The sequence below is a fragment of the Bison bison genome, unplaced genomic scaffold (assembly GCF_000754665.1).
Source record: "Bison bison bison isolate TAMUID 2011002044 unplaced genomic scaffold, Bison_UMD1.0 scf7180017864495, whole genome shotgun sequence".
In the NCBI taxonomy this organism is placed as follows: Eukaryota; Metazoa; Chordata; class Mammalia; order Artiodactyla; family Bovidae; genus Bison; species Bison bison.
In genome coordinates this window covers 12,342,964-12,356,666 of record NW_011495054.1, presented here as the reverse complement: position 1 = coordinate 12,356,666, position 13,703 = coordinate 12,342,964, and the positions used below count along the sequence as shown (strand labels likewise).

The 13,703-nt window shown below is 40.4% G+C and overlaps 1 protein-coding gene across 11 annotated transcripts in view; it reads right to left on the bottom strand.

The window, feature by feature from the left end:
- MTMR3 (myotubularin related protein 3) overlaps window positions 1–13,703 on the bottom strand; it is a 133,321-nt gene that overhangs the window by 38,217 nt on the left and 81,401 nt on the right. For 6 of the 11 annotated variants that reach the window (XM_010828750.1, XM_010828749.1, XM_010828751.1 and 3 more), the window contains 3 exons: window positions 9,989–10,078; window positions 9,472–9,588; window positions 3,696–3,728 (listed from right to left, as the gene is read on the bottom strand). In XM_010828750.1, coding sequence (XP_010827052.1) covers window positions 3,696–3,728; window positions 9,472–9,588; window positions 9,989–10,078 — 240 coding nt within the window. Of the gene's footprint in view, window positions 1–3,695; window positions 3,729–9,471; window positions 9,589–9,988; window positions 10,079–13,703 lie in introns of those variants that run through there. The other 5 variants (XM_010828752.1, XM_010828754.1, XM_010828756.1 and 2 more) reach the window with 2 other exon arrangements.

The window sequence follows — 13,703 nt, the reverse complement described above, 5'->3', positions numbered from 1 at the left end:
GCAGATCAAGATTCTAGTGGGACTATACTTGTCGCCTATCCCAAATGACAAGGTGGGCCTGGGCCTTTGTGTCAGCAAAGCAGCAACATGAAACAGACTGGAGGTCTGAACTGCCTGCGGTAGCACAGAAAACCCAAGACAGCAGACGGAGCTGCTGGTCAGGCGCTCTGCTCAGCAGAAGAGGAGGGACAGCTCTCACAGTGGCCTAATCGGGTAGGTTTAATGTGTTTCAAAAGACAAGCTGAGGAGCCCTGTTTGCCAAGTAGGGCTCAAGGTATGAGTAAGCTGGGATGGTTCTCTCCCTGCCAATCTGGTCATCGGATACTGAAACAAGATCAGTATGACAGTGGACGGGGATCAGAGAAGGGAGGCAGATAGGAGGGAAAGCATCTGAAGAGGGTGATAAATCCTCAAGCTGTCGTTAGAATCTTCCTTCTGTCCCTCAACTTTTCCTGACTCAACCCTTGACCTCAAAAACTTCCAATTTCCAAAACTTCTAAAGAGAACCTGGTAAAAATTGTAGTGGATACTCTTACTCATTGAAAAAGGATCTTTTTACGCTGTATCAAGCCCAATCAAAATATGGCTCTGGGAGCTGCAAGGAGCATTCTGGCAATTCGTGTTTTGCATGAGAAAGAGGAGGCACTCTCCTCCAGCACAGACAGAAACAAGAGCACACTGCCTGACAGGGCGGCCTGCTGCGAGCTGAGCCCGCTTCAGAAGCAGGCTTCCGGCAAACCCTGGCCCACCATGTGGTCACCAGAGCCGGCTGGGAACTCTCAGAACAAGGATGTGGAGATCGAAAAGAAGCCCGTATGATGGACATGTCGGACAAACAAAAAGAAACTGGGGCAGGGATTCAAAAAGAGAAGAAAACAAAATAGTGCTACTCAGGTAATGGCTGAGAGTTCTACCTCAGAATAGAGCCTTCTAGATTTATCTACAAAATTCCCTTATAATAGGACCAGAAGTAAGAGAAAGACACAGAATTTCTGCCTGTGTTCAGAGAAAGAAAAAGGATCTTTGGCCCTCTGTTTTTAAGTCCTTTACCCCAAGGTGCTGTGAGAAACTGGAGCTGAAGCAGTTAAAAATTCTTTTAAGACCTGTACATCTAAGAAGGAAAAACAACCACCTATCAGTAGGGATAAACTGTGAAGGGGAATAGGAGATTAAGAGATCAGACGGGGACACTGATTTTTCCTCAGGCCAGTCCTCTGCATATCCTGTAGCACTCATGTTAGGTTTTTTGTTTTTAAACCTGCAGTCCCCATTCTCCCCCAATACTCCCCCAAAACAAAGAGAAAAAGAGGTGCCAGACTGGCAATTCAGAGGCCTGAGTTCTAATTTCAATTTTCTAAAACTTTATCAACCAAAATTCTGCCTTCTTATGGACTTCCTTGGACAATCCTCTAACCTTCCCACATGCCACCACACCAGCCTGTGCTTTCTGGTGGTCCCAGCTTAGGAAGGTCCAGGCACAGGGAATGGGAAGAGCCTGGGGTGGAGTGAGAGTGAGTTTTACAAATCCACAGGCTCTCACAGCAACCACTTGCTCCATGTCCCCTCCAACACCCTACCTTATAGCCAGAAAACCTGAAAACCAACTAACATTATTACCAGATGCTGGCCTGTGCTATTTTGCTACAAAGAATAAATTTTTATATCCCTACTATTTGGGCTAGATCTAGCCCAAGAGCCTAGCTAGGTTCAGACTTCTAAAATACAAAGATGCAACCCTTCAGAGCATGCAAAACATTTGCTACCTACATGCTTCCAATATATAATTTTTCACATATTTTAATACTGCAAACTTAAGAAAGAAGGATAAAAACACTGGTTGCTAGTATACAGATCCTACCAAATCACAAGAAACAACCATGTGTATTCAAGTCACAGATACAGAATACAGATTTTAATAATCATGCAGATTATCACATGCAAGGAACTTTAATATGCAGCAAGAACAAGGACATAAAAGAGAAACACTTGATTTTGTATCAAATGAACAGCTCTCTTTTTTCTTCCCCTTTCATCTCAATGATACTCTTCAATGCACCCACGCCAACCTCGAGATTGCCTTCCTTTGAAAAAGGTGGAGCTAGCTGGCTTTTCCTCTTCATACAGCCAACCAAAATATAAAATAAGCTTCTCTACTTCTTTAAAGGCAAGTCCATGGATTCAGGTTTCTCAGCTTTCATCACATATGAGGAGGATCCTTACCATTTCTGTCACTAGACATACCCCAAAGCAAAGAAATACAGGTTCATGAGGCAGACCATTTGATAGCTCAGGAAGGTTAAGACACTCCACCAAAGCTGGTGGCAGAGCCAGGACCAGAATCCATGACTGCCCTCCAGCTCAGGGCCCTTCCAACATACATGGTGCTCCGTTCTTCCTCTAGGATGCCACTCCCTTCTGTGTGAGCCCTACCTTAGTTCTTCTTTCACTATTAAGCAGCCTCTTCACCAGGGATCTTAAGAGGAAAACAGAATGTAAACCAACCAAGATTCTACAGAGGCAATTCTAAGAAATTTGAAGTCACAATCATATCCTCCCTAACCCAATGACTCAGTGCTTTGCAACTCATCCTTGTTTTGCTCCTTTCTTCTCTGCCTTCTACTTGCCAGGCAATTCTCTCTCCCATTACAGTGCTTTTCTTCTTATAAAACCTACCAAACTCATGCTTAAAATACATCAAACACACTCCAGTGCTGTTAAACAATTCCTCTAAAGGTCAAAAGTTACATTACATACACCAAAACTCACGAGAGCATCAATCCAAAAGAGCAGGACAGCGGCAGTTTAAAAACATAATAGACATGCATAAGAGAGTCGCAGTACTCGTTCCAGAGGGAATTTTGTTATTTCCTACTGTATTTACCATAATTCATTCTAGGTCTGTATGTGTGTGAATTACTAAGTACCAGAATTTAAAAGTGGGAAAATGTATACTTTTTAATAACAAATGACCTTTTTATAGACTGAATGGGGAAGTATTAACCTTGCATACACATGGCAAGTAAAAATGGCAGTAACAGAGTAAAAATAATTTAATGAGTCTTAACCTAAAATCTATGTAACACATCGTGGATTATCTGGGTTCTAACGATTTAAAAACCAGTCGGAAGAAAATGGTCACAGGTTAAAGACTCAAATTCTTTATTGCTCACTTCTGGTATTTACAATGTACTCTTCCAACACGGGTTTTCAGAAGCCTCCTCTGATTTATGAATGCTAAGACCAAAGGGCATTGTTAACAATAACCTACTTCTGATGCTTGGAGAGTAACCAAGATTTTCAATGTACAACAATTAGGCAATGTAAAAAATGTGGGAAATGCTAAGGAAGGTGTTTCCAGGTACACTTCCAGCTTATTCCTAAGAAGCATTAACAGACCAGTCTAGAAATGAGAGTTTTAATGTCCTTTTAAATACTAATGTTGTCTTTACTTCTGGTTGAAATTCAGTTGACATTTTTTGAAAGTCACAATTCCATCTGCTCATGGGACTATAGGGCTTTACCGCACTCCACAAATTGTCCTCATGTACAAAACCAGTAGAACTGTCTCTGATAGGAGGAAAGGGACTCATGCAGAGAGGACACACTTGCTGATTTGCAAGGGGAGCATCTGACACGCAAACCAGTTTGTTTCAAGCACAGGTGCAACAACCGCCTACAATTCTCATGCTACTTACTGGGATTTCAGAAGCAGCAGACTGAGAGGCGGTCTATTGAATTACACAACAAAAATCGTTTTAAAATTTCATTATCTTCACTTGAACACTTATTTGTTTGTAAATTAGCTGAGCAAAGAAATATACCTATACATATATAAAAATACAGTTTGGGAAAAGCACGGAATAGGAGCAATTCATACCTTAAATGCTACAACTGAACTATACTAGAGGTTCTTTACCCTAGAAATTGGAAACTTGATATAATGTATGTGCATTACAATAACGATGTATTTCAATGTGCTGTGAGATTAAGAGAATATATGATATCAGACAGCTATGTCAAGCTTGATGGTGTAAGTCATTTAAGAGTTACATGTGTTCATTTGAAAACATACAAAATGATGCAAACTGCAGCATGCCACAATACATACTGATGCATCTGAGTTTTGATGGTTGATATATGTTTGATTTAGATTTAGTAACTTTTACGGGAGGGGTCTTTTAATATCACAGATTTTACTGAAATACTCATCTGCTGAGGGAGGACCAGAATAGGAGGAGCCATGGTTTCCTGGAGTAACCACAGGTTTTAGGAGCCCAGCACTAACTGTGATGTCATTAACTTACTTGTACAAAGAAGTCCTAGTCTCTCCCAATCTGAATTACTTAAAATCACTGCAACTACAAAATACTTTTGCACAACCATTTTTCGGTGCAAAGCCATTATCTTGGGCTTTTAAAAAAGTGACAAGCAGACTCTGTGCCTTAGAGGGTTATCATGCTAAATGGAAAACACTTTTCGGTGAAGAAGTGGGTCCCAAGTAAAAACAAGGGTAAGTTTTCTTAAGCACTGTATCTCAATCACAGTTGGGGGACCAACAATTGCAGTAAGCAGCCTACTCATACAGCTGTTGTCAGAGAAAAAGATGATGCAGGCTGAGAGAAAAAGATGACTTACAACAAGCTTTAAACCCGGAGAGGATTTTAAAATGCTCTAATATCTATTTCAAACCCATTATTAACTCCAATTCACTTAATATTTACTGAATACTATGGCACAAGTAAACACATTGGATTCTAAAGATACAAAGATGAACAAACAAAAAATTACAACATATCTGGTAAAAGTTGTCAAACTGTGTTCAAGACCCAGAAAAAGCCAGAAGAGACGGTAATAAACTGTCAGGGAGGGAACTGGGACTGAGAAAGGCTTCACAGAAGAATATCATCACCTGAGCTGGGTTCTGACAGATGAAGAAAAGTTCCTTGGGTAGGAGAAGAGAGAACTCAGAGGTATAAGGTGTGTCTGAGTCCAAAGAGGGTGGTTTTACTAATACAAAGGGGAGAAGGGGAGAGAGAGGGAGACAGAAAAGCTGTGAAGGACCAAGGATCACACCACTTAGGGTGACACCGTGTTAAGTGATTTCATTTTAGAAGTAATCAAGAAAGACTGAAGGCCTTTAGGTTGGTGAATGACATGCGCCAATCCATGCTTTCTCTCCAATAGATCCTTTACCCCAACAGATCTAAAAACAGTCTCTGAAATACTTGGCCGTAAACCAAAAAGCTGAGAAACAGGACTGCGTGAAAAAATGCAATGATACAAAACTACATTATCTCCACATGCAATTTAATTAAATTTCACCAATTCTAGACATTTAAACACAAAATTAAATTGGGTGATTCTACTAAATATTGCTGTCATTACTTCCACAGGAGCTAGTAGGGTCTGGTTGCTGGGATGTTATAGGAGATTCCATCCTGTCCCCTCTTATCAGGGCTACTCAATTCCAAACAGACCCTTCTGAACAGTGGTACATGGTATGAAAGCACAATATGCCTCTTGCCTTGATGAATCCAGTGTGTATTTTTAGCTGACAGACAGAAAACTAAGACAAGAGCTATGATCATAGCCCAATTCTACAGGCCAGAAGGAATTCAGGCCATAGTGACTCCTAGATGTAAACGCTTAACTGCACAGAACAGTAATCAACACTAAAACAATAAATGCCAACCACAAAGAAAATGTCAGCCATTCGAGTCTTGACAAGGAAAAATATGATGAAGGAATTGGGTAACTTTTGGATGGCTGAGTAAAACAACTTTCTAAGAATCCCAAAATGAGCTCCCAAACACACTATCTGAATGAAGGGACAGTCATGAGCTTTTATAAGATGTCATAGTACACTTCTTTGTGGTAGAACCAAAGCACAAAGAGCCACAACACTGTTCAGTGAGGAAAGAAGGCAGCGTTCATTTGGTTAGAATACATGACCTTTGGCATTTTTGTGCTGAAAGACAAGTTTACTGAAGAATATTAAGGATGGCAATAGTGCTGGAAGACCCAGTTCACTGAGGATACTCTTAGCTGAAAAGGGTAAATGCACTCAAAAGTTGAGAGCTTTCCCTCTCTTCAGCAATACACAGTATATTATGCAAATAAATATTTTATTTAACATCTATCCTTATACCACTAAGACGACATGAGAGTCACTTCATCCTGTAACAGAAGCCTGCACTGAACTCCAAGTACATCTCATCATTTGACATTGCTGTTCAGTCGCTAAGTTGGGTCCAATTCTTTGCGATCCCATAGACTACAGCCAGCCAGGCTTTCCTGTTCTACACTATCTCCTGTGAAGTCGCTCAGTCGTGTCCTACTCTTTGCGACACCATGGATGGTAGCCTACTAGGCTCCGCAGTCCATGGGATTTTCCAGGCAAGAATACTGAAGTGGGCTGCCATTTCGTTCTCCAGGGGATCTTCCCAACCCAGGGATGGAACCTGGGTCTCCCGCACTGCAGACAGATGCTTTACCGTCTGAGCCACTACAGTAGTGTACACTATCTCCTGGAGTTTGCTCAAGTTCATGTTCACGGAGTAGGTGATACTATCTACCCATCTCGTGCTCTACCGCCCTCCTGTCCTTTTGCTTTCAATCTTTCCCAGCATCAGGGTCTTTTTCAATGAGTCAGCTCTGTGCCATCAGGTGGCAAAAGTACTTCAGCATCAGTCCTTCCAATCAATAGTCAGGGTTGACTTCCTTTAGGATGGACTGTTTTGATCTCCTTGCAGTCCAAGGGACTCTCAAGAATCTTCTCCAACACCACAATTCAAAAGCATCAACTTTTCAGTGCTCAGCCTTCGTTATGGTCCTACTCTCACATCCATACGTGACTGCTGGAAAAACCCTAGCTTTCACTATACAGACCTTTGTTGGAAAAGTGATGTTCCCACTTTTTAACATGCTACTTAGGTTTGTCATACATTCCCTTGCAAGGAACAAGCGTCTTTTAATTTCATGGCTGCAGTCACCATCCACATTGATTTTAGAACCCACAAAAATAAAGTCTGTCACTGTTTCCACTTTTTCCCCTTCTGTTTGCCATGAGATGATGGGACCTGATGCCATGATCTTACGTTGAGTTTTAAACCAGCTTTTCCACCTTCATCAAGAGGCTCTTCAGTTCCTCTTTGCTTTCTGCCATTAGAGTGGTATCATCTCAATTTCTGAGACTGTTAATATTTCTCCTGGCGATCTTGACTCCAGCTTGTGATTAACCCACCTTGGCATTTGGCATGATTACTCCGCATACAAATTGAATGAACAGGGTGATAATATACAGACTTATCATAATCCTGTCCCAAGTTTGAACCTGTAAGCTGTTCCATATAGGGTTCTAACTGTTGTTTCTTAACCCATAGACAGGTTTCTCAGGAGATAGATTATGGCAGTCTGGTATTCACATCTCTAAGAATTTTCCAGTTTGTTGCGATCCACACAGTCAAAGGCTTTATAGCATAGTCAATGAAGCAGATGTTTTTCTAGAATTTCCCTTGTTTTATCTGCGTGCTTAGTTGCTCAGTCATGTCCAACTCTTTGCAACTCCACGGACTGCAGCCCGCCAGGTTCCTCTGTCCGTGGGGACTCCCCAGGCAAGAATACTGGAGTGGGTTGCCATGCCCTCTTCCAGGCGATCTTCCCAACCCAGGGATTGAACCCAGGTCTCCCACATTGCAGGCGGACTCTTTACCGACTGAGCCACCAGAGAAGCCCTGCTTTCTCTATGATTCAACAAATGTTGACAATTTGACCTCTGGTTCTCTGCCTTTTCTAAACCCAACCTGTACATCTGGAAGTTCTCGGTTCATGTACTAAAGCCTACCTTGAAGAATTTTGAGCATAACCTTACCAGTATGCGAAATGAGCACAACTGTACGACAGTTTGACCATTCTTTGGCACAGCCCTTCTTTGCGATTGGAATGAAAACTGATCTTTTCCAGTCCTGTGGCCACTGCTGAGTTTTCCAAATTTGCTGACATACTGAGTGCAGGACTTTAACTGCATCATCTTTTAGGATTTTAAACAACTCAGCTGGAATTCCATCACCTCCACTACCTTTGTTCATAGCGATGCTTCCTAAGGCCCACTTGACTTCACACTCCAGGCTGTCTGGCTGTAGGTGATATGACCACACCATTGTAGTCATCTGGGTGATTAAGAACTTTTATGTATAGTTCTTTTGTGTATTCTTGCCACATCTTCTTAATCTCTTCTGTTTCTGTTAGGTTCTTACCATTTCTGTCCTTTATCATGCCCATCTTCGCATGTTCCCTTGCTATCTCCAATCTTCCTAAAGAGATCTCGTGTCTTTCCCATTCTGTTGTTTTCCTCTACTTCTTTGTATTGTTCATTTAAGAAGGTCCTGTGTCTCCTTGCTATTCTCTGGAACTCTTCATTCAGTTAGGTAAATCTTTCCCCTTTCTCCTTTGCTTTTTGCTTCTCTTCTTTCCGCAGCTATTTGTAAAGCTTCTTCAGACAACCACTTTTCCTCCTTACATATCTCTTTCTCTGGGGTGGTTTTGGTCACTGGCTCCTGTACAATGTTATAAACCTCTGCCTATAGTATTCATCACCTCCACTGGATAACTGTAAGGGATTTGATTTAGGAGGTGGTGCTAGTGGTAAAGAACCTGCCTGCCAATGCAGGAGAAGTAAAAGATGCAGGTTCGATCCCTGGGTTGGGAAGATGCCCTGGAGAAGGAAATGGCAACCCACTCTAGTAATCATGCCTGGAGAATCCCCTCGACAGAGGAGCCTGGTGGGCTACAGACCACAGGGTTGCTCAGAGTCGGACATGACTGAAGTGACTTAATGCATACCTAAATGGCCTAGTGGTTTTCCCTACTTTCTTCAGTTTAAGACTGAATTTTGCAATAAGGAGCTCATGATTTGAGCCACAGTCAGCTCCAAGTCTTGTTTCTGTTGACTGTAGAGAGCTTCTTCATCTTCGGCTACAAACAATATAACCGATCCAGTTTTGGTACTGACCCTCTGGTTATGTCCACGTGTAGAGTCATCTCCCTGTGTTGCTGGTGAAGGATGTTTGCTATCACCACTGTACTTTTCTGACAAAACTCTGTTAGCATTTGACATTAAGGTCCAGGAAGTTCTCTCCAACTGAGGCAGTCGGTAACTACTAAATATTGAGAAATAAAAGCCTACACAGCTTCTGCACCATTACAAATCTTAATGATACAGCATTACCAACTGCAAATCATGCAGTGTTACTAAACAATGGACACCTCAGCTGACAACTACACGTTATCATTTTAAATCAAGCATAAGAGCTGCTTGCTAACGTAGTGTCCTCAGTGCTTAAATTGAGAAAAAAGCAGAGTACACAATGTTTTCATGCTAAACTCTATATCACATTGCTCTTGTGAGAAACTTAAGGTTTTTTACTTCCCTTCTCCATCTACTTTAGTGGAAAAACAGCTGACAGCACTTACATTAACAAGAGACTCCTTGAACTTGATGTGAAGTCTGTAATTAGAAAGGGCAATGATGGCATCCTCAGCGCGGCCCACGTACTCTGTGCTTTCTCCATGAAGTTCAAGAAAAGGGACCTTCAAAGTGGAAGAAGAAACGCTTCAGAGTCCTGAAGTAGTAAAGCAAAGCCTTTAAACACAGCTCAGGTGAATGGACTATAAACACTGTCGCTCGTACATAAATGGGTGCGGGACCTAAAGAGGATGGGTTTACACCCGCAAGATGCAAAAAACCTAGTTATTCACATTTAAGACTAAAGAAGGAATGACACAAAGATGACCACACCTCAGTGGGAAAGTCTTTCTAAAAGAGATGTTCTCCAGCATACATTTCTATTATGTGTGTGGTTTAGGGAAAAAATACATTTCTCTAATATGTATTCCTATATGCAGTCCATTACTTCAATCCACTGGCTCTGCTACATTGTTACTATGATGCTTAACACTTGTTTCACAAATAAAAGTGGCCTGGAATTACCTGAAGATTCTCATCCTCCCGGATCAGCTGCTTCCTGGGAAAGATCTGATTGGCCTGGATGCACTCAAGGCTGTGCCGAGTCTCTTCATCCTGGAAAAAACCCAGATGTTTAAATAATTTCAAAGCTCCTACTCCATGTTTGGTTTTTCTGCCATATCTAATAGCATAATCACAATGAAAATCCAGGTGCCTCTAAATGGAAAACACACCAATATCAAAGAAAGTCAAAGAGGTTAAGAACATTTCTATTAAGCGCTAGTAAGTTGTTAGTATATTACTTTTAGGAGAAACTAAGATATAGTGGCTTTTTTCTCCTAAGTTATAACCGTTATTTTTTAAAGATGCATTCTGAATTATTATTATTTAAGAATGAAATGATGTGACCAATGTCTGGAATTTGACTCAGAACATTTGGAGGGAAGGGTAACAAGGAAGTGAATGGAGCATAAATGAAACAACTGTCTATGAGGGGATTAATACATGGAACTTTAAGTGAGAGTTAACTATACCTCAGTGTCTACTCTGGTTATATGGGAACTTTCCATAACAAAGCTGTTTTCTTCTCAATGTAAACTGAAGAACTGAATCCTCAAACTGAAAACATGTGTGTGAACCATATCCCTAGTTTAATCTTTGTATTACATATTTATTTCTATTAAGGCAATCTCAAAAGATAATAAATTATAATCTAAATGGCACTTGAACTAATCATAATTTACATAAAAAGTCTTTTACATTATAAATTTGTATGGTATACAAAGATCAGGGGGAAAAACAATCTACTGGGAAGTCCAGGGGTAAATTATGATGAAATTATTTACACAGCAAATTTTATAAGAGCAATAGCAATTTTAAACATAAACCCTAATAGAATGGTTCTCAAAATGTGATCTGCGGATTCCGAGACCCTTTCAGGGCCTCTATGAGGTCAAAACCACAGTCACAATAATACTAAGACTTTTTTTAATACTAAGCCTGTAATAATACTAAGCCTTTTTTCTCTGCACTGAGATTTGTACAAACAGCACAGAGAGACTCAGTGGGTAAACCTGCTGGCCCCTTAGTACAATCTAGCAGTGGCACTTTGAATGTCCTTGGTAACAAGTAGGAGAAAAATGATCAATTTTATTCCATTCTGACCCTTAAGTCTTTTTCTGTTTTAAAGAGGAAACAGAGACTTCCCTGGTGGTCCAGTGGTTGAGACTCTAAGCTCCCAATGGAGGGAGCATGGGTTCAATCCCTGGTTGGAGAACTAAGATCTCACATGCTGCATGTCCAACAAATATATACAATAAAATATTAATAAATAAATAAAGAGGAAATACACATGAAAGCCTTTTGCTGCACAGTGAAGTATTATGGTTGTCTCAAGTTAAGCACTTGTGCAACTGTTTCAGTTACAAGCTGAACTAGCAACTTCTTTTGCAAATGAATGAGCACCACTTGCAACTGAAAAGAACAACTGACCAACTATGGTAATTCAGACTTCAGTAGATCTTTTCTTCAAGTGCAATCAGTTGCCAGTGATGAAGTTTTAATGAGAAAATTAGAATTTTGAGAGGCTATCATCTGCCACAAGGGACTTCACAGCTTTCCAGTACCAAATACTTTTCTGATATGCCCAGTGGCAATACTACCAAGTGTGATTTTTTAAAAGAAATTTTATTGCAAAATATGTCTACCTTTGGGAGATGTGCATTACTCATTTTCTCACTAGTCATTATTTTCAAAATGACCTGTTCATGATGTTACAAAATCATGCATGGATAAAAGATCCATTTAAAGTGCAAGACAACTGATGGTTTTAACATAATACAAAAAGTTCACTGACATGACTTCAAAATTCCACACTGCAACTAACCTTCAAAGAACTAACACTTGTCAAGTTTTGATGTGTAACAGAAGAACACAACTACCTGGAAAAACTATTACTCTTTCATTTTCTAACTACTGAGGAAGGCTGGATTTACTTCATTTATTTCAAAAAATACACTGTAACAAAATGGATGCAGAAGTAGATATGAGAACCCAGCTATCATCTATTAAGCCAAATATTTTTTTAAAAACTGTAAAAATGTAAAACAACATCACTCTTTTACATTAATTATTGCTGGATGAGAAAAATATTACTTTTCATTAAAAATGTTATGTGAAATTGGTATTGTATAAAAATGAATTTATGAACATTTTAAGGGTTTCTCAGCTTTGACTTCTAAATCAAATCTCTTACAATTATACAGTGGAAGTAACAAACAGATTCAAGGAATTAGATCTGAGAGAGTGCTCCAAGAACTAAGGATGGAGGTTCATGACACTGTACAGGAGACAGTGACCAAGACCATCCCTAAGAGAGAAATGCAAAAGGGCAAATGGCTGTCTGAGGAGGCCTTACAAAGAGCTGTGAAAAGAAGAGAAGTGAAGGCAAAGGACAAAAGGAAAGACATACCCATTTGAATGCAGGGTTCCAAAGAACAGCAAGGAAACAGATAAGAAAGCCTTCCTCAGTGATCAATGCCAAGAAATAGATGAAAACAATAGAATGGGAAAAACTAGAGATCTCTTCAAGAAAATGAGAGCTACCAAGAGAATTTTGCTCACACAGAAAGGCAATAGAGGACAGAAATGGACAACGAAGGACAGAAATAGTATGGACCTAACAGAAGCAGAAGCTACTAAGAAGAGGTGGCAAGAATACACAGAAGTACTGTACAAAAAAGATCTTCGTGACCCAGATAATCATGATTATGTGATCACAACCCTAGAGCCAGACGTTCTGGAATGCAAAGTCAAGTGGGCCTTAGGAAGCATCACTAAGAACAAAGCTAGTGGAGGTGATGGAATTCCATCTGAGCTATTTCAAACCCTAAAAGATGAGGCTGTGAAAGTGCTGCACTCAATATGCCAGCAAATTTGGAAAACTCAGCAACGGCCACAGGACTGGAAAAGGTCAGTTTTCATTCCAATCCCAAAGAAAGGCAATGCCAAAGAATGATCAAACTATCACACAACTGCACTCATCTCACACACTAGTAAAGTAATGCTCAAAATTCTCAAAGTCAGGCTCCAGCAGTATGTGAACCGTGAACTTCCAGATGTTCAAGCTGGATTTAGAAAAGGCAGAGGAACCAGAGATCAAATTGCCAACAATGAAAAAGCAACAGAGTTCCAGAAAAACATCTACTTCTGCTTTGTTGACTATGCCAAAGTCTTTGACTGTGTGGATCACAACAAACTGTAGAAAACTCTGAAAGAGATGTGAATACCAGACCACCTTACCTGCCTCCTGAGAAATCTGTATACATGTCAAGAAACGACAGTTAGAACTGGACATAGAACAGACTGATTACAAATCCAGAAAGGAGTACATCAAGGCTGTATGCTGTCACCCTGCTTATTTAACTTATACACAGAGTACATCATGAGAAATGCTGGGCTGGAGGAAGCACAAGTTGGAATCAAGACTGCCAGGAGAGATATCATAACCTCAGATATGCAGATGACACTATGCTTATGGCACAAAGTGAAGAACTAAAGAGCCTCTTGATGAAAGTGAAAGAGGAGAGTGAAAAAGTTGGCTTAAAGCTCAACATTCAAAAAACTAAGGTCATGGCATCTGGTCCCATCACTTCCTGGCAAAGAGATGGGAAAACAGTGACAGATTTTATTTTCTTGAGCTCCAAAATCACTGCAGATGGTGACTGCAGCCATGAAATTA